Genomic DNA, 22,113 nt, shown 5'->3' on the forward strand with positions numbered 1-22,113 from the left:
GGGATAGCCAAGCTATTTAGGGTCTCTCTGTGTCCAGCTCTAATGAGCAAATTACCCTGTGTGAACCTGGCATCACTGCTTTCAGTTCAGAGACTATTTTACACACAGAGCTAGGCAAGGTCTCACTGCATGGCTCTGCCTTGTATAATAGAATAAAAATGTTCCATAATCATTTACCATGTGTCACAGTTCCCCTGTGAAGGAGGTAAATATCTTTTGGGGGGATACTTATATTGGAGTTCAGAACTAGTTTTTTAAATCAGTTGAAACAAAAGTTTTGCTGCTTTTTTGTTCATTTCTTGTTTACAGTAGTAAGCTCTCACAACTCATAACCAAGCTTAAGAGTTAAAAACACCATACTAAATAACAACATTATAGAGAGATATGATACAGATAAAACAGGGCCTTAACAGGGGGCTTAAGTTATCTTCATTGTAAGCACCCCTGCCAACCTCAACAATTAAAAACATTCCAGAACCCAAACTGAAACATCTAATGGCCTTTACCATACATTCCTACCTTCATAGGACCAATTGTTGTTAAAGGTCTGTGTCAAATTCTGCATTTCCTGCAAAAGAACTGAATCAGCCTGAGATGAAGTTTCTCCTTCATCCTCCTCCTCCAAGATCTCTTCTTCTTCTTCGGGGTCTGGGGAGTTTTGCATCATCTCCTCAATTTCTTCAATTACCTGTTAAAAATAATGAATATTGGTCATTGAATTGTATTGACACAAATGATGATTGGACTATATATTAAGAAACCATTCTTCATATTGAATATACATCATGCTTTTAGAACAAAATCTGTAATCTTCTTTACATACTTATTTAACTATATTTTAATTTCAGATATTACTACATAGAACTTAAAGTAAGTCCAATAGACATCAACATAATTGGTTATTCAGGAAAAAAACATATCATCCAATATAAAAGCAAAGTACATAAACTCCTATTCATTCTAGGGAGGAGATACCAATTTTGGGTCTGACAGCGTGTGAAAACCTTAGTCTAGTTTTATGTGCGTTTCCAGTACAAGAAGACAGACATGGCATATGAGACACCCTTATTATAGAACGAAGATTTGTTTGAAGGGCTGCATTGCTTGCCAGGTGAACCTAAATGCAGATAAATAAAAAACTACTTCCCACTATTTATCCACGTAGAAAAGATACTTTTGCTTTTCACTATAGGCTTAATGCAAAATTAGCAAAAACAGAAAAAATGACAAGTAATACAAAAAATCCAGGACTTTACAGAATGGGTAAGCTCCACAGTATTGTGGAGAAAAATAAAGGCCAGTTGCATATGTGCATAGGTATATGCATATTAATAAAGTTAATCAATAAAACATCAATAAAGTTAAGAAATGGTTGAGTAGAGAAATTATGGCCCAACTCACAAAATACATGATTTTCAGAAAATTGTATGACTCCTTGGGATTCTGGCAGCTGAAGCTCATAGAAAAAAATGTAAACTATATATATTTCATGCTCCCTTTGGAAGGTACAGATTTCTGCACTTGCGTTACATTGGTTCTGCTCCTCAGGTATATCATAAAACTGTACATGTGATTTATGAATATGTTCCTGGAATTATATTATCATTTAGGGCTCTACCAAAAAAAAATGATGCCAGGCTTTAAAAGTGTTAAAAGCTACTAGAGCTTCAAATTTGAAACTGAATAGAGTGAACTATGCGCTGGGTGTCATTACTGACTTGTATAAGGGATATCATCTCTGCAGAAGGAGTGAAACCTGACCTGTCCACCTCATGCCACGGGGGAAGAAACTGGTTTCTTCCAGGAATGGCTGACTTGTTGGAGAGGGCTTTAAACTAAATGTGTTGAGGGATGTGTGTGCAGATGGGAATGCAAGCCAGGGGACAGCCAAGCAGGAAGGATGTAGAGAGGGTGGTCAAGGAGATGTCAAGAGGCCAGAACAATACCGGGGCAATGGGGAACTGGGGATTACCAATAGGGGACTTAAGTGTCTATACACAAATCCTAGGAATATGGGGAATAACTAGGACGAACTGGTACTCTTGCTAGCAGATAAGGAATATGATCTTGTCAGAATAAGAGACCTAGTGGGATGCCATGCATGGCAGGGGTTTTTGACTGCCCTGGAGATGGTGCCCTGTTACAGAAGGCATTTCTGCTGGTAAGGAGATTACTGAAGGGAAGAGAGCAAACAGGTAGACATGCAGCAAGTATGGCACCATGACACCAAAAACTGTGCATTTGGAAAGCTCTGTAATAACTTTGGTAAAATAAATAATTTTGCCATGCACTGCAGATCCCAAGCATAAATACCTTAAGTTTATACAGCTGTGAGTATACTAAAGAAGTTTTATGTAGATATGATGGAACCAACCACAATTGATGAGAGAGACTGGATTTTGCCAGTGGAAGTGGAAGGAACAATGTTTTCAGTTAAATTGGACACTGGGGCTCAGGTTACTATTTTGCTAGAACATAAATATAGAAAATTTAAATTTGAGACTAAAAGTGAGTCTACTATATAACAATATAACTGGCTATCCAGGAACAAATATACCAGGAAAGGGAAATGCATTGCTGGCATACAATATAGAGACTATACACTCCAATTTATTGTGGTTCCTGGGGAAGTGATGCCAATTTGGGGTCTGGCAGCTTATGAGAAACTCATTCTACCCAAGTGTGTGCCTGCAGTACAAGAGAGCAGAAAACTCATGTTGCCTGCTGATCCTTTAGGCTATCATCAGAAATCTGAACAATCTTCTCAGGAAGAAACCACTTTCCAGAATACAGAAGCAACCACGTCCTTATGAGAAGAAATGTACTTACAGATACAAATGCAAATACTATTATTCAAAAAGAGAAAATTAACCAAGCAAGCTGTAGCTGATGAACTTTGTGTTATGTCCAGAAGTACAGCTGGCCAAAAGTGCAAGTGAAGGAGAACTCATAAAAAAGCAACTGTGTTGGTAGTATATAGGGTATAGCTTAGGTCAACTTTGATCGGTGGCCCACCACCTGCACCATCTTGGATCCAGCCACCATCTTGGAACTAAAAGCCTGTCCCTGTTCCCCTTATATGATATGTGATATCAAAAACCCCACCCCAATCCCCTGTCATATGGTGCATGACAATGTCAAAGATCAAAGTCTTTGATTTTAGATGCCAATGGCAAAAGGTCAGATGGCAAAGGGTCAGAGGCTAACACAACAAACTCTGCAATTGTAATTTATCCCTCTGTATTAACAGTGTTGCAAATACACACCCCTGTCTGTGCCTCATTTCAAATTACTTGAGCTCCCATACAAGAGAAAGAAACTGACCTTGACAACTCAGCACGAGAGATATCTGTACCCATGGTGACCAGATAAAAATGAAACTACTTTAATGAAGTTGTAAAATTAAATAATGTGCTATGCTCGCCCTCCTGTGACCAAACAGAACCAGTACCACCCAAGCAAAAGATAACCCCCTTTTTTATGAAACTTGAGCAAACAAAGAAAGCACAAGTGCCAACTCGTTAATTATTCATGCCTAGCGTGTAATAATTGGTTACCTTGTCAAATATAACTTTGAAAGAACTTCCGCCCAAAGCAGAGATCTCAGAGCATTCCCAGGAGCCACAATCTGTAACCCGATCAGTTACAGACATCTCCCCGCCCCGGTTTATTTTCTTTTGGCGTAACCCCGTTTCTGTCGGCCCATCTTATCTTCGTCGTCTGTCTTCCTTGTCAAGAGCTCTCGGTAGTCTGTAGACCGTAGTAATTTGTGCGAACTGCTTAAAACCTGTATTCAGCAAGTCTGCAACCCACTGTAATCGCTGGGTGACAGAGCATCTGCATGCTGTAACTGAATAAATCAACTCCTCTGCCTATGCTGCACTACATCAGTAGTGTAAGTAAAATAAACTTTCTGTGTAACCAATATGCTTTAAATCATCTGACTCCTGCTTGCCATTAACACCCACCTGTCCAGTTATAAATCCATCCTCGCGCCAAGCCGGTCGTGCCAACCCAGGCTCGCAGGTCAAGGGTGCACCGGCATTAAGGGTGCGACAGACAACAGAAATCTCACCCCCTAGGCTGCCTTTTTCATGGCCATTTTTACTGCCATGTTGGCCCCAGAAACCCCTGCCCCCATCTCATGGTGCATAACATACCCATCACATGGCCAATGACATCAGAAGAATCACCCATCAGGCCCCAAAGCCCAAGCCTCATGCTGCAGGGCCCACCCTAGACCACAAAGCACAGGCAAAACTTATCAGGTAGTGGGGGATTATGACCCCTCTAACAACCCATCCCACCATGCTTGACCAGTTAGTGGCGGGTTTCAAAGTCCTTGGGCCTCTCTGCCAAATATTCTGAACCAAACAGAGTGAGTAGAAGGGTGGGGCCTAGACTACGAGCACCCAGTCTGTCTGTTTTCCAAAGTGGACCATGCATTTTTCCGCTGAGGCAGACAGAGACAGATATGGATTCTTATACTACACCAGTAAGTGTAAGCTTCACCACCAAAACTTGTCAGATGCCTGCAAAGAAAGCAAGTAATACTTTTGAGGAGGAGGGGGAGATTCAAAGAGAACAGCCCCCTAGTCCACCTGCCTGGGACACTGGAACTGGGTCACAAAGCCCATGTGAATATGCAGTAGTAGGCCTGTGAGCCAGAGGTCCAGGGTCCTGGAGCAGATGTTGAGTATTTAGGAGAAGAGGGGTGCCTCATGCTGGACCCTGTGTGGGAAGGTGTCCAGAAGGGAGCAGAGATGATGGTAAGAGGCTTCGAGCATGGCGGGGGGGGCGGGGGGGCACTTAGGATTTGGTGGCGGGTGGGTTTTGGGACCATGGTAGGGCAAGAGTTAGCTAAGGCTTGAATAAAGAGTGGCTAACTAAGGTTTTTTATTTGAATCCCCTCTGCAGTTAGATGAAGCCTTTTTAATGACTTCAGAAAGCCTATACATCAACACACCCATTAACTGGACACTGGAGAAAAGAAGCTGCTTTTTTATGAAGAACAGAGAGAGAGACTCAGTATTTCTGAAGGTAATGATTCTTTGACTTGTAGAGGAAAGTTGGGAAGAGAACTATCAGGTCCTGTTACATCTCAAGAATGTAAAGGTGTCATGAAATTTCTTATGCATGTTTTTTATGGCATAATGAAATATTGTTTGAGAATGAGGCTTTTTGACAAATGCATGGGATGTGTTTTTGATGAGTGTAGTCAAGGTAGTCATTAATGTCTTACCTGGTTAGCTGAAGATAGAAACCAGATAATTCGGGAACTTTGCAATGAGTTGCATATGGAAAGTGTTTTAAATGATGCTATTCCATCAGTATATTCTATGCATTGTTTACATCTCACAGGGCATGTCTACACATTCATTAATGCACTGTAGTTACTGCACATTAAATTTAGTTCTTGTAATATGAAGTATATTGGTGTTACTGAACAGTAGTGCTGGCACACACCTTTTCAGTGATGCTACTGTGCAGTAGCCTAATAATACTGCACAGTAGCACATTAGCACTGTTTGTGCTGTGATGTATTACTGCACAGTATTATTAGGCTACTGTGCGGTTAGTGTCTTGCAGAGAGATGCCCACAGAGAAACATTTTTGGGTATAGAGATTTTAAACATGGTGCATTTTGCAGAAAATCCAAATACTGCTCTTCATGGTTTGATCACTGAGGAAGGAAAGCCTCTGGTGCCCTATACTGAACACTCAATTGGCACTAGAAAGTATAAAAACCTGCTGAGGAGAAGGGTTTAGCAAAAACAATTTTAAATGTATTTTACTGGTGTTACTTCTGTTTTTTGGGGAGGTAGGGTTTTGGGTGGGGGGAGAGGGTGATGACTCAGCTTTATGAATGTGTTGTAAAGATAAAAACGTTGAAGTAAAAACTAAAGCACAACAGCTCTTTTCAGCTAAGCAGTTTGCCATTTGCTTTATTGACTTGGATCTCTAAGTACATTCATATGGGGAGGGGTGAATTAGGTTGTGAGTGTGTCATACAGACAAAACCAGCGAGACTTAGCTGTCACTAGGAATTATAAAATCCCTTCTTAGGAGAAGGAAGGTTTAGCAAAAAAAATACAGTTAAAGAAAGCAAATAATGTACAAATTTGATGGAAATAAAGACTGTATAAAATACATTCTCACCAGTCTCATCTTTCTTGGGGAGGAGGTGGAAGCCTGTCTTGCAGATAAAATCAGCTTATGTAACTACAGCATCTTAACTTTATTAAAATAATTTTTAATAGTAACTTAAAAAAACACAGAGTTTGCTATATGTATATTTGGGGATAAAGGATTTAACTCTATGAAAATACTTTTTAATTGGAACTTTGCTTGAAAACAGTTTGCTACATATTTATTATTTTTACTTTATGTATATACACACTATTTTACTTACTATATAACTTGATTTTTATTACAAAGACATTTAGTGGGACAACCATATGTAATTTTACTACAGCAAGGAAAATTTTTTTGTAAAAAATAGAAGAGTTATTTGTGACTGTGTTAATGTAAGTACATTAAGTTATACTGTCTGCAACTGTTTTCAAGCAGAACCCCATCTTCTAAAATAGGAAAACAGAACAAAAGTGTACCTTCATGTATTCACCCTATAATGAAAGGTCCATTTCCTGAAACAAGCTTTTGAAATGTGGTTTGTGTCTGTGTGTGTGCACTCACTTCTGAGGGAGGGGGCTTTGGGTGGGGGTGAATCAGACCTGTGAATATAGCCCTTCAAGTTAAGTCTCTTTAAAATTTGTAGTGGTTAAGCTCACCTATACATTTGTGGAAAGTGAATGACTAAGGCTGAGGCATAAATGTTATATTTCTCAAGCCATCACACACAATGCCCTCAACGAAGGAATCTCTGCTTCAGAAAATCAATTCCTAAAAATACCAAAAAGGTGGGAACTGGGTCAGAAGCCTCTAAAAATACTATAAAAATCACAGAAATGCTCGGCCTGAGGATCAGAATGGGCCTAGCGATGGTGGTTTAAACCTGCTGGAGGGTCCCTTGAATGCTTCCCCTCCTCCTGGCCCTGCAGAGTTAGAGAGTGGGAAGTGGCACATATGATTCAGAAGATCCTTTAGAGGGCCTATTGAATGTGCCCCCCCGCCGAACCTGCAGTCAGAAAGCTGTGGTGGTAAATATGATTTAGAAGACCTGGTACAGGGCTCCTCAAACACCACTCCTTCTGAACCTGCAGAGGATGTTTCACTGGGCATACATATGGTGCAGGTAAGAAGACAAGAGTTGTCTGTAGTTAAATTTGGAGGCACAAGATATACAGAGGACTTCCATTTTCTGAATCTGGAGCTTGTTCCATTACAAGTGGTGCATGAAACCATAAGCAGAGGGGTAGAACATATTGTAGCAGAACTGCACCAGAGAGTCACACCTGATGAGTATGCCTAGTTATGTATCCAGGCAGATAGTATGAGGAACTGTTTATATTCTTGAGCAATTAATTTAAATTAGATGTCCACTGACCTGTTTATGGAGTGGATCATTGACCTGCTACAAAGCCAGAGAGTACTACTGTTTGATTTGGGATTTCAGCTGATTGTGTTGTCACGGAGTCACATAGGTGCCCCGTGATTGTGAGGGTGATTGGCAGAGCTGTCAATCACCCAGGCAGCTCAGGTGCCTGGTAGCCAGGGCAACCAGGTGGGTCACATGGCCGGAAGGGGGCAGGGCCAGGCCTTTATAACCAGCGTAGGCCGGAGCCTGCCACACAGTTCCCTTCTGGCTGCTGCAGGAGCAGGAGCTGTGCGGCTGAGCTGAGCGGCCTGAGTTAGTGGTCGCAGCCTTACCACTCTAACCGGCTGCGATGATGCGGGAACAAGAGCACCCTGACGGGAGGTAGGACTGAGAGCCCTGGCAGGGTGTGGAGTTATTGTTAGGCGGGTGGAGCCTCTGTTTATGTTGTAGCCAGAGGGCTTTACGTTACAGTTTACACCGGAGGACCGGGTGAGGCTGTAGGGGAGCGAGGAGGCCTCAAGGGAGCTCCCCAACAGCTTAGGGGTTCCCAGTGCCCAGTTGGGGCACAGTGTCCAGGGGCACTATTGTCGGTGCTGCAGGGCACCATATTGCGCCAGGGAGGCGCGATGTGCGGGGTTACAGACCCCAGCCCATAAGGGTGGTGGGCCCAGTCGGCAAACGGACCCAGCGAAGGGTCAAGGGGACAGGCACGGCGACGAGCACCTGTGCCCCTAGCGCGAGGCGCGCGGGGTGAGCCCCCGAGAGGGCAAGGCCCCAGAGCGGGGCAGAGCCAGGGCGCGGGGTGAGCCCCCGAGAGGGCAAGGCCCCAGAGCGGGGCAGAGCCAGGGCACGAGGCGCGTGGGGTGAGCCCCCGAGAGGGCAAGGCCCCAGAGCGGGGCAGAGTCGAAGCCCAAGGGGCAAAGCGCAGAGAGCGCGGTAGAGGCCCCAGAGGGGCGAGGCCCCAGAGAGGGGCCGAATAGCCCGGCATGGCTAGCCACCCGAGGGCGCCGAGACTAGGGCGGCGAGAGCGAGCCGGCCCGAGGGCGCCGAGACTAGGGCGGCGAGAGCGAGCCGGCGATTAGCCAGGCGCCGGCGAGAACCCGGACCAAGGGGGCTCCGGTGTTAGGCGGCGCTAGGGAGCTGGACCCAGGAGGCGCCAACGAGTAAGGCCCAGGGCGCTGGGAAGGGGCTAGAGATTGGAGCCCGACCCAAGGAGGCGCCAGGTGGGCGAGGAGCCCCGGGGCCCGAGAGAGAGAACAAGGGCACCCGAGGGGCGAGGGACTACACAAACGTCCCCCAGAACAGCTGCGAGGCTTGGGGCGTGCTAAGGGGGAGGTCTGGAGGCACGCATTGCCCTTAAGGCGGGACGCATATCGAAACCCCATTCTAGACTAGGGACAGGACACCAATACCGTCCACTAGGGAAGCGGCAGCCTCCACATTATATATATTAACCATCAAAGTCGTGGCGGGTGAGATTCGGAGGGTGGTACGTCACCCTAACGTGACGGTAGGGGGCGCTAGGGGGTTCACGGCCGCCCCTAGACGCCGCCCCCTCACAGTGTTCATTGTAAGAGGTGTGCGCAATGGGGATTGTACAGTTATAAACTCTGTCCCCTATTCCCAGATCACTGCTAAAAAAGAAGTATTTAATCAGCCCGAATACCTTTAATAGTCTGTGTTTTGCAGGTAGCCTGCTGGTTCTCACAACATGGAGAGGAGCCACATATGCTAAACTGCTAGATGGTCCCAAACTGCTCTATGAGAAGTTGAAGTGGTTAACTCAAAAAAATTATCCTCAACAAGGTGGCCTTGTTTAAAAATATTGTACAGGTTAACATTCATATAGCAATACATAAAGTAAAAAGGGCTGAAGTATATTTAAAACGTGATACACCTAGATACCCTGACACGTGTTTTATTTTGCTGCATAACAAATATTATTATGGTTTTTTGGATTTGAAAAAGATGTTTGGTATGAGAAATTATTGCAACCTTTGTCAGATGTAGCCATAGTCATGTGTGCAGGTTCCAATGTCACCTTTGCCTGAGCCCAAACTGCACAGACAATGTGGATGGGGCATGGAGGTGCCCTAACTGTAAACTGGTCCATTGGTCCAAAGGCATGGGACTCTGGCCTCTGAAAAGTAGACTGAATGTCTGAGTAAAGCTTTGTGTTGTAAGTGTAAATCTTACATGAACAAAAAGCACAAGTCTGAAGGGAAGCAATCAATGTTATGGGAAAATCACAGCTGTAAACAAGGATCAGTGTTTTATACATCAGATTACAAAGCCTGAAATAGGCACAAGTTATATTTTTAATGATTTTGAATGTATGCAGGAGACAGGGATACACTCTCCCAGTTACACTTTTGAGATGGAGCTAAAGACAGGAGAAAAAATCCCCTTGAAAAGCCACAGCCAAAAAGTAAAAAAACCCCCAACCTTTCTACATGTAAGGCCTAAAAGCCAAAAGCATTTGGGAATTTAAGGGTGAAGAGTGTTTTGTCTGAATTTTTATTAAGGCCTTTATCAATAAAAAGTTCCAGGACTACACCATCATACCTCACAATCCCAAAGGCTATGATGGCTACTTTATCATGAATCAGTTAATGAAAGGAAAAAGTGGGGATGAAACTAATCATCCAAAGCGGTAAACTCTTGTATAGGCATGACCAGCCTAGTTATCCATTTTGTAAATTCTTTAAGCTTTTTGCCAACGAAACTTAGCAAGATTCCTCAGGCAATGGGGCTTGAAGGATGCAAATGGTATTTCCCACATTTTCAACATGGTGGAAAACCAAAATTATTTGGGACCTATCCTGAAGGCACAGCAATACAGAGTTGAAGGTAAGATGTCTGGTGAGAACAAACAGTTTTTAGGATGGTATTAGGGTAACCATGATAATCCCTTTGACATGCAAAAGGAAGTGGCCTATTATTGCCAGCATTATGTAAAAAAATATTGAAAGAGGCCTGCTGGAACAAAACTATGAAAATTATACAGTGGGTAGACATGGTGAAAACAGACAGTAAACTCAAAGAAGTAAAGCTCTGCAAGGATCCTTTCTGATCTATCACACTGGAATCTATCTGTATGTCCATGTACAGGCTTATGTTTTTGTCAGTGCAGACTTCTCCCCCAGACAACTATCACAGACAGAAAAAGGTTTTCAACTGCATCTATTCAATGGATAATGTCCATCTTGCAGAAAGAAAACTTTCAAATTCACCATGCTCTACAGTGTGGGGAATTTCAGGTAGGCTCCTAGTTTTTTAGATGGTTATACCAAAATTGACAGGAAGTGCATGGCCTTTGACTTTAATGGCTGCTTTTTCCATGGCTGTGTCACCTGCTATGATGAAAAAGACCCACTGACAGAGACATCCTGCAGATTTTTTGATTACCAGGTGCTGTACCAGTATGATTATCTTGAGCAGGGTTTACTGTTAGGACTATTTGATTGCCTGAATTGAAGGCTCTGTTAGACTCTGATGGGGAGCTCACACATTTATTTATTTTTAAGCAGAACCCAGCTCCCTTCTCTTCTGATGCTTAAGGACACTCCTTTTGCAGGGAGAACTAATGCCATCTGTCTTTATTATCAAATTAAACCCAGTGAATAAATACAATATTATGAGTTTACGAGATTTTACCCCTTCATAAACAAAATGAAGGAAGACCCTATCATAGTTTCATAGTTTCTAGGGTCGGAAGGGACCTGAGTAGATCATCTAGTCCAACCCCCTGCCATGGCAGGAAAGTACTGGGATCAGAGTATCATGGGATACCAGATCAAAGGCTTTTTTGAAGTCAAGATATATGACATCAATCTCTTCTCCCTTGTCCAGGTGATAGGTCACCTGGTCATAAAAGGAAATGAGATTAGTCAAGCAAGACCTACCCACAACAAACCCGTGCTGGCTATCCCTCAGGATGTTGGCGTCGGCCAGTCCATTAAGGATGGCCTCCTTAATAAACTTTTCTAAGATCTTCCCCAGGATAGAAGTCAGGCTGATGGGCCTATAGTTAGCTGGATCCACTTTCCTCCCTTTCTTGAAGATCAGCACCACATTGGCCTTCTTCCAGTCTTCGGGCACTACACCAGAGCGCCAGGAGTTTTCAAAGATCCGTGCCAGGGGCTGGGCTATGATGCTTGCCAGCTTCTTGAGTACCCTGGGGTGTCGATTGTCAGGGCCGGCTGATTTGAAGGTATCCAGCATCTCACAGTGTTCCTTCACAAGGTCAGCATTAATGGAGGGCAGGGGATCTCCCTCACCCGGACCTCCCTGTCCCGTAGCGGGCATGGGCGTCCCATGGGACTGATGAAAGACCGATGCAAAGTACCCATTTAATAGGTTGGCTTTTTCCTGGGCATCAGTTCTCAGTTGCCCCATCTGGTTCAGCAGGGGTCCACTGTTGCCTTTGCTTTTCCTCCAGCTCCCCACATATCTGAAAAAGGACTTTTTATTGTCCTTGATACTCAAAGCTAGTTGGAGTTCAGTTGCAGCCTTGGCTTTCCTGGTTTGCTCCCTGCAGGACTGGACCAGTGCAGAATAATTCTCCTTAGAGGTGAATCCCATCCTCCATCCTTTGTAGGCCTTTCTTTTTAGCCTCAGGAGGTCTGCTAGATTCCTGGAGAGCCAGGGGGGGCTGCTGTGCCCTCTTGCTGCCTTTCCTCCAAGATGAAATCGAATTAGCCTGTGCATTGAGGATCGCTCCCTTGAGGAGCAACCACTCTTCTTGAACTCCCCTCTCCCTGGGGTCATGGTCCCTTAAGGCCTCACTGACAAGCCTCCTGAGCTTGTCCAAGTTGGCCCTCCTGAAGTCAAGGACTTCCGTGTTGCTGACTGACTTGCCAGCTTTACAGCAGATGGTGAAGGTGATCAGCTCGTGGTCGCTGTCACCCAGCTTCCCATCGATCACCGCGTCGCCGATTAGGTCATCCCCACTAGCCAGTACCAGGTCAAGCAGCACTTCGTCACCTTCTTAATTCACCGAAGAGCAGGCAAACCACTCAGCAAAACAGAAGTCCTCAACTTTGGGAAGGCTGACTTTTTTGTAAACTGATAGAATTGGTCAGTCAGGCAATTAGAGGCCATGCCCCTTCCAGAAAAGGAAGTACACGAGGAATGGTCATCTCTCAAAAACATAATCCTTGAAGCACAGGGCAAAGCCATACCATCTCACAAGAAATGCAGTCAATGGGCAAGGAAGACCCCATGGCTGAATAAGGAACTGTTGAACCTCATTAAGTATCAGGCACTCTGAAATAATTCATGACAATGTTGTACCCTGTTGAGCTATTTTGGAATTGCCAAGGTGAAACTGCACCCCCCGCAAAACCTTTTTTCCCCCCATGCTACCCATCAAAGAAAACAGGGAACTTATGTTCCTATTGTGACGCTTCTGTGTGGGAATAAGATAGCAACAGTGTAAACACACTGATGAGAAACGGGCCCCTTTGGATGTGTGATGCATGCCAGAATTGAACAAACACTTTTCTCACAGTACATAGAACTGCACTCCAACAGAAGCAGGTAGCCACAGGATAGATTCATAGATTGTAAGGCCAGAAGGGACCTTGAAAGATCATTGGGTCCAGCCCCCTGCACCAAGCAGGAAAGATAGCTGTCAGTCAGGTAACCCTAGCAAGGTGACTGTCTAGTCTCCTCTTGAAGATTTCCAGGGTAGGTGATTGCACCAGCTCTGGAGGGATCTTATTCCACAGTCTGAACACCCTGACCATGAAGAAGTTTCTCCTAATGTTGAGCCTGAATTGATTTTTCAGGAGTTTGTGGCCATTACTCCTGGTTTTCCCCTCAGGTGCCCTGGTGAACAGTTGCTTACGGAGCCCTTGATGTACTCCCCTAGTGCAGGTCCCCACTCTGCCTTCTTTTACTTAGGTTGAAGAGTCCCAGGTCCCTCAGCCTTTCCTTGTATGGCTTGCCTTTTAAGACTCTGATCATACGGGTGGCTCTTCTTTGGACTCTCTCAAGCTTGTCCACGTCCTTGTTAAAGTGTCATGCTCAGAACTGGATGCAGTACTCCAGCTGCAATTTCACCAGTACCAAGTAGAGCAGAAGAATCACCTCCTTCATTTTGCTGGAGATGCATTGATTGATGCATACCAAACTATTATTTGCCCTACTGGCTACAGCATCACACTGCTGGCTCATATTTATACTGCGGTCTATTATTACCCCCAGGTCCCTTTCATTCGTGGTGCTAGTTGGTTTGGTGCCACCAAGCCTGTAGGTGTGTTGCGGGTTGCTCGTCCTGAGGTGCAGCACTTTACATTTCTCAATGATAAACTTCATCGGGTTCTGATCCATCCAATTTGCTAGCCCATCCAAGTCTGCCTGTATCTGTAGCCTATCTTCAAGTGTGACCACACTTCCCCATAACTCGGTGTCGTCCATGAATTTGGCCAGTGAGCTCTTCACCTCTACATCCAAATCATTAATAAAAATCTTGAAAAGTACTGGACCGAGCACTGACCCCTGCAGGACACCACTGCCCACTTCTCGCCAGGATGACATGGATCCATTCACTACAGCTCTCCGGGTGCTATCCTGCAGCCAGTTTCTCACCCACCTGACTGTCTTGGAGTTAAGCTCACAATGCTTCAATCTTCTCATGAGAATATTGTGGGGTACTAAATCAAAAGCCTTTTGGAAGTCTAGGTATACAATGTCAACCTGCTCCCTCATGTCCAGGTGGTGAGTTACCTGGTCATAGAAGGAGATGAGGTTGGTAAGGCAAGACCTGCCCATGTTGAAGTCATGCTGGCTGTCATTCAGAATCTTACCTTCTGCAAGCTTATCACAGATAAGACTCCTTGATGATCTTTTCTAGGATTTTCCCTAGGATGGAAGTTAGGCTGATTGGCTTACATTTACCTAGGTCCTCCCTCCTGCCCTTCTTGTGGATGGGCACAACATTGGCATTCTACCTGCTGTATTGACCAAGGAAAGCAAGACAGATATGTAGCCAATTTCTTCCAAAAAGAAGGCACCTTTTTTAATGCCCAGAGCACATTAAACCAAATCTTGCAAACTGCCAAATTGAAAAGTTGTTTTTAAATTCTTTGTGGAGTAAATTGAGCCAGAGAGCCAATCTCCCCAACACCGCCATCATGACAGATTCTGAAGAACCCTTTGGCTATCTCTTCTCTTGTCTATGAAACATCATCTTATGACTTTATCAATTATGAGCTGGTCAGTGTGTCTTGGAAGCTCACCAAAGCAAGTTGCACTCTTTCAGGTAACACTAACATCTAGAAACCAAGGCCTTGAAAAAACATGTACATTTGTTTATGATAAAAGTTTCCTCACATAAAACGTTAACAGACTCCCTTACAGTTTTTGAACATGGATATGCACTGGAAGCACCCCTTTCCTGGGATTTTGGCAGGGCCTAGCAATTGTGGTAAAAGTTATTTTATTAAAAAAACCTTTCTGGATAATGCTGATAGACTGCTGTCTGTTGTGACTGATAATATCATGTGATGCTATACCTGTTGGCAACCACTGTATAAAGAACTTCTTTGTAAATATCCTTTTATCAAATTTGTTGCTAGACAGCCTCAATGATGACCACTTGTTTCTTCCTAATAAAGTAAATATGCCATGGTAGATGATTTGATGGATTCTGTTTGAAAGTGGCAAAATCAAGAAAGCCTTTATCAAGTACATCACAGGATTCTAAGCATTATTTATATAGTCCAAAATCTTTTCTGTCAAGGGAAAAGGAGTCACACCATTATCCTTAATACAAAATACGTGGTTTTGTTTAAAAATCCCAGACATCAACTACAGGCACTGTCCCTGGTAAGGCAGATATATACCTGGGTGAGGACCATTTTTTTCTAGAAGCTAGAAGGATACCACAGAAACACCTTATGGGTATCTGGTGGTGGATTTAAACACTTCTACCCTAGAGACTCCTAAATTAATAACCTGGCTTTTCCATCCCAACCAGATGGCTGTTTATACTTAAAATAATAATAATAATATTATGGGGAAGGAATAAAAACAGATAATGTAACAGCAGGCCTTGTTTAGCTCCCACATTGGTGGAAAAGAAACATGTGTAACTGCTGAAAGAGAAACATGGCTCTCTTAAAACTACTTTTTCACTCTTCCTCCCAGCAGGGAACAGCTATACCCTATGTGGCTTCTGATGATTTAGTAGCAGCCATTTCATAAATTGCTCTGCACAACTTAAGAAGATGTTTCCCTTTGACGCCTCATCAAATTCATGCACTGAAAAAAGATGTGAAATCATAAAATGCCAAAGTAATAAAAAAATTGTCTCTTAAAGGAAAGAAACAGCTGGTGAAACAATCTGGGGGATTTATCACCTGCCTGTTCAGTTCTGCAGTCCCTCTAATCGTGGGGCTTTTGGCTAAACAGTGATGGAGTATGTGGAAAAATGTACCTGGTGTCCAGCCACCAGATGGAGGAATTAGGGTTCCCCTACCACTTGAGGAAAATACTAGAACCAAGGCAACCTGCTTATTGGATGCTACAATGAGGGACATTCTCCAAAGGCTGGGTTGAGCCAAATATTATAAAGCTAAACTGTATGCCACCATGCTTCAAAAATAAGCGTGTAAAGCAAGATGACCTGGATGGAGAGGGAAATTAACCCTATTTCTGCCAGAACAAAACTCCCAAGAAACGACAAAGCCCCTAGAAATGCCAATGAATTCTGATCCCATCGTTTAGGAACAGTTGGAAAATGTGCACCCCCAATACAGGAAAAATGCAAGCTGAACCAGCACAATCATATTTCTTCTTGGATGATCAAGAGGGTTTTTTCTACACAGGAATGGTTGTTAAGTGTTCTAACATGTTTGATTTAGTCCAGGGAGCCCTTCGGACTCCCACTGGATATAGTAAGCCCACACCTAAAAACTGGGACATCTTTATGAAAGCCATGGCCAAGCTGAACATACCATCTTCTGTTGTGGGTAATGCCATGAATCTGGATCTTCTGAAACACCTGAAAGGATCTACTGAGGACTAAGAAACAACAGCTTCACTGCCCAAGAACTGAAAAATTCTCTCTAAAAGCCAATGACACACTGTGTAAAGTTTTATGCTTGAAATAAGCTATTCTATATTGCTTCAAAATTTTGTCTCGAGTGGTGGGTTTTTTAATGAAATGGGGTAGATTTTTTAAACAGCAACAGTTTTATTTACACATCATCAGCCAGGTACTTTATTTAGACCATGCGTTTGTGAAATTCACAGCAAGAAAAACCTGTCTGGGCATGCTGAAACGTATTTTGAAAGGGCCCAGCCATGTGGAAAATGTCATATTTACTTTTTACAAACTGAATCGCCATACAGTCATTTTGTACTGAACTGTTGAAATAATACAATTTTTAAATCTGTTCAAACAATAGTCCTTTGTGACGGTGATGCAGAAAAAAAGCACTCAGTGATATCTATAGACAGAGAGGGGGCCTTGTAACTGTTTTCTCTGAAACATAGTGCCAGGTAGTATTCTTGTTTAAAAAAGAACATAATACTTTGAGGAAAGAGAGTGCTGTTTGTGGGGTGGCCATCCAAATAAAAAGAACTACCTGTGGTTATGATTCCTTGGGTAAACCTCCAGACAGTGTTCTCTGTGTTGATACTGTGGGCTCATATTGACCACCAGGCTCAGGGGTCTTCGAGACGCTCAAATCTTAGGAAACTAATTACAGGACAACACATGTAACTGTAACCCCTCCCACCCCCCAACTACCTGAAAGGGGGAGTGGCCAAAAGGAGATGGAGCTAAACTGTCGTCAGTGGTGGCAGGTGACAGAACAAGGAGCAATGGTCTCAAGTTGTACCAAGGGAAGTGTAGGTTGGATATCAGGAACAATGTTCCGACTATCTAGTAAAACACTGGAACAGGTTACCCAGAGAGGTGGTGGAATCTCGATCCTTGGAGGTTTTCAAAACCCAGCTAGACATCACTTTGACTGGGGTGATCTAGTTGGGGATGTTCCTGCTTTGAACAGGTAGTTGGACTAGATGACCTCCTGAGGTCCCTTCCAGCCCTAATTTTCTATGATTCTTCATCTATGACTGTCTCTTTGGAGAAAGGATATGTGGATAAAACCCAGGAGAGCTGTTTAGTATCCATCCTTACATGTAGTCAAACTGGACGTTTTCCTGTGATTTATTTGTATGACATTTTCAAAGACTGCATACGTGATCATGTTAACTGTGGTGGGTAAACCTCTGGCAAAGTGTATTTCTGCTCAGATACCTGGTTTTAATCAACCTATAACGATTGGCACATTCCTGGTCAGAAGACAGGTCATAGGCAAACAAGTTGTACCTCTGGGCAAACTCCTTGCGATTGATTAACAGGGAGCTATCTTTCATACATTTGCCAGACATCTACACCAGGTGTATGTATTTTCTCATGCAGTTACCATTAAAATCTGGCTGTACTGATTGTCAGGGTTTTATCTCCATCAACATACAGGGCAACAAAATTAATATCATAATATTTAAAGTTAAAGGGGTTCTTTGCATTGTTAGCCATGAACCTGACGATGATGAGTTTGGGCAGCTGTCTCAAAAATGGATTCTTCTGATTTCTGACCCAGCTGCTGGCAGGGATGACTACATGGTCTATGGAGTATTTAGCACCGGCATAACCAAGGCCTTCACACGGCCCAGATAGATGCCCGGAACTACCCTCACTTTTTCACAAAAAGTGAGGTGGATGTGTTTTGTAGTTTACACCGTCCAGCTGCCAAGGCACCCATCAAACAGGCATTTTTACTGGAAGTCAGTTTAATTTTCATGTCCATGCTATTCAGCAAGTTTTTCTTGAAAAAAACCCCAAATCGCTGTGAAGATGGCCTAGCAGCTCTATCTTTTTGCTCTGGGCCATCACATTTGCCTGTCTCTTAAACCCATGATTACCACCATCTCATGCAACCACTTTGTGATGTCTGGGGGCATCTTTGTAAAACAGGCTGGTGGAAAACTGGGTGGTGAGGGTGTCATTGTTGTAGCTGAGGACCAATTCAATGAAGGCTCAGTAATGACAATGGTTGTTTCTCTGGTCTATGTCCCAAAGTGACATCCAGATGGCTGAAAAATAAATAGAGTCCAGCAAATAATTCACCAGGCCCACAGTAGCCCCAGTATCAAGGTCGGTTCCATCAGATTTTACAGCCTTGCAGCAGTCACAGCATTGTATTATTCAAATCCACCTAATTTTCATCATTCCCAGCAATGAAAAATGAAAGGGGGTAGACTTGGAAAGAGCTGATAGTGGGGGGACCTCAACATACAGGCTCTTCCCATGCTGGTCAGTGTAGTGGCTGTTTGAAACAAATTCAGTTCAGAATGATTGTAAAATTACTCTCAGGTAGAAATGAAACTTCATATTGCACAGGAGAATTGAAGGATATTGTAAGTTCCCCTGGGGCCAGCAGGGCCAACATCATGGACAGCAGGAGCACAGGAAGCTTGTCATTGATGGCAGGGGCCAGGCTGGAGCATGGGGAGGTAGAGTGCACAAGGATGGAGCTGACATGTTTCATAGTTTCTTAGTTTCAGTTGTTAGGGGCTGGAAGGGACCTTACAGATCATCGGGTCCAGCCCCCCTGCACATGGGCAGGAAAGACTGGTGGGATCAAATCACCCCAGAAAGATGGGCATAAAGACATTTTCTGAAGATCGCCAGGGTGGGTGACTGTACCACCTCCGGGGGAAGCCTGTTCCAAACCCTTAGCACTTAGCTTCTAAGTAACTTTTTCCTTATGTCTAGCCTGAAGCAATCATCAGTCAGCTTGTGACCATTATTTTTTGTCCTCCCCTGGGGGGCCTTGGTGAATGGAAGCTCCCCCAAGCCCTGTGCTACCCCTGTGCTGGGTCCTGACCCTGGCTCCTGGGCAGGGAAGGACCTGGCTGGGGATTAGTTTCCCAGATGGCCGTCAGGTGCTAGCAACTGTCTTTGGCTTCAACATGGCTGCCAAGTCCTGGCAGCCATGCGGCTGGAGGCTGTAGCTCCCCCTTGCAGCCACAAGGCAAATGGCAGGGTTGCAGGGACTTGGGACTAACTTTAATGCCAAGTCCCACATATGTAGACACCTGCCAAAAATCACTGAATGCACATTAGCTTAACGCATATTGAATTTAGTTGTGTTTATTTGCATGTGTAGACCTGTAACAGGTAAATGTAAAATGAAGTAAGATGTCACTGGTGACTAGGGGTACGAACAGAAACTGCATTTGTCCTGGGATAAGTGGTGCCTGTTTTTGTCCTGGAACAGAAAAGACCCAGGATTGGTGTGTATACACATCACCCTTCCAACCAGGGTTTAGTGAGCAGCTGAATGTAAAGCCACCCATCTGCCATTGGTTTAATGATGCCATCTTGGGAAAACCATTCAAATGCACTTTGCCATGTCCCGGGACAAATTGCTAGCACTTAGTGTTTGTCCCATGAGAATGAACATGGATGTCTGAATGATCACACTTCATCACATAAAAAATGGCTTTTTCTGGTACAAACACGAAGTCTTTTAGCAGGCTAGGCTGTGTAAGGCCCATAATATACATTACATGTATTGGTCACTACTTCCAGCATCCCAGAGTAGACAGCTTCCTCCCCACCCCCATTTATGCATGGGCACTCAGGAGGTCATCTAATCCAACCTCTTGCTCAAGACAGATCATTCTATACAAGTACTAACTAAAAAATTCCTAAAGCTATACAAACAACTTTGTTGCACAACTACAAGACACACCAAAAACATCCTAACTTGCCACAGGTAAAGCAGGGAGATGAGGGCACTGTCAGCGTCTTGCATTGCAAGTATTGTTAAAATACACTTGAGAGATCCAAGGAAGAAGGACGTACCCTTTCCCGCTCCCTGCACTTGTTACAGGGAAAGGAAACCCCCCACCTCAATCCATGCTGATCTGACCATGGGATGAAACTCCTTCCTGGTTCTAAATTTGGTGATTAGTCTGATCCTGAGCAGAGGGTCAAAATGCTCTAACCAGGATACCCCAAGTTTTAGTCCCAGCAGCAGTACTGGCACACCCCGGTCAAAATCTGCATCCTTGACTGCAGCCAATGCCCAATGTTTTTGAAGAAGAGGAGGTAAAAAAATTCCTGACATCTGTAGCAACAGGAAAGGAAAAATTCTTTCCTCATCCCATCTAGCAACCAGCAAAAACAGAATCATGGCAAAAATCAAACATCCTCCACTCTGCTTTGCAACCTAGGGGCAGCAAGCACAACTCCAAAAATGACACCCTCTAACTGGAGAATCAGGACTCCCCTATTTGTAATGCTAACCCCTCCATAAACTTATCTACTATCATTTAATTTTCTTCTATAACTAAGCTGATTGTGGAGATCTGTTTCACTCTGCTGCTGGACACTGTCCTCTCCAATATCCACCTGTTCTGGGCTACAGAGCTCTTCTCATGATCTCCCAGTCAGTCATGTTGAGAAGCAATGCCTCCTGGACTTTCAACCATTGCTCTTGATAGCATAATACAGGCATAGCTACTCTTAAATCATCCGTGACCAATGCTTATTCTGTTGCTTATTGAGAACTTCCAGTGAAGGATATATCTCACAACTTCCCTAGACAGTCTATTTTACTGCTTCACTATTTTAACAGTCGAGGAATTTTTTTTCTGATATCCAACTTAAACCTACTTTGCTGCAAATGAAAGCCATTGCTGTATGTCTGACTCTCTGTATTGGTGTACTTCTTTATGACAGTCCTTCAGCTATTTCAAGATTGCTGTCATGTCCCCTCTTACTAGCCTTCTCCATAAGCCTGAATCTCCATAGGCCTGCTCCTTTCAACCTATCTTTATATGGCTTCCAAGCCCTTTATCATCTTTGTCACTCACCTCTGAAGTCTCTCTCACTTCTACATGTCCTTTGTAAAATGTGGAGCCCAACACTGCATACAATACTTTCAATGAGGTCTAACCAGTACCTAGTCAAGAGGCACTATCACCTCTTGTGTCATATCTAATGTGCTCCTACTGATCAGCCCAAAACTGTATTACCATTCATGCACCTGCATCACACTACAAACTCATATCGAGTCTGTGATCTACCACATTTCCTAGATCCCTCTTTGTAGGGTTGCCACTCAGTCAGTTGTCAGCCCACCTTTTCAAACTGTCAAAATCCTTCCGACTTGCTCTCCTATCTTCAAGTATGTTTGCAAACCTTTCCAGTCCCATGTTGTCTGCAAATTTGCTCAAGAAGTTCAATATTTCAGCTTCTAAATCATTAATAACCATGTTGAACAGTACTGGGCCCAGGAGAGATTCCACTAAAAACTTCCTGCCATTCCAGAACAGGTTTAAAATTACCCCTTGCTTGAAGCTATATACTTTGTAGTAGTGTAGTAGTGTTGTCTAGCCCCCATTTGTCTAATCTGTCTATGAGAGGCCACATGAGATTTATCAAAAGAGTTGTGGAAGTCCAAATATACTTTACCCACTGCATTCCAGCATCCACCCAGTAGTACACCCTTATCAGGTTGTTCACAAGCAGGCGCCACTCACCTTCCACAGGTGCTCTCCAAATCTAGCAGTACCGATAAAGCTGT

The 22,113-nt window shown here is 43.8% G+C and overlaps 1 protein-coding gene across 13 annotated transcripts in view; it reads right to left on the reverse strand.

Annotated features, from left to right (window-relative positions):
• FEZ1 (fasciculation and elongation protein zeta 1) overlaps positions 1-22,113 on the reverse strand; it is a 194,317-nt gene that overhangs the window by 80,433 nt on the left and 91,771 nt on the right. For all 13 annotated transcript variants that reach the window (XR_016439097.1, XR_016439093.1, XR_016439096.1 and 10 more), the window contains one exon: positions 520-688. Coding sequence is in view for 7 of the 13 variants with exons in the window: in XM_090026795.1 (XP_089882921.1) it covers positions 520-688 (169 nt within the window). In the remaining 6 variants the exon portion in view is untranslated. The remainder of the gene's footprint in view (positions 1-519; positions 689-22,113) is intronic.

Source organism: Crocodylus siamensis, chromosome 14 (assembly GCF_052110815.1).
Source record: "Crocodylus siamensis isolate JL-2025a chromosome 14, ASM5211081v1, whole genome shotgun sequence".
NCBI classification, from domain to species: domain Eukaryota; kingdom Metazoa; phylum Chordata; order Crocodylia; family Crocodylidae; genus Crocodylus; species Crocodylus siamensis.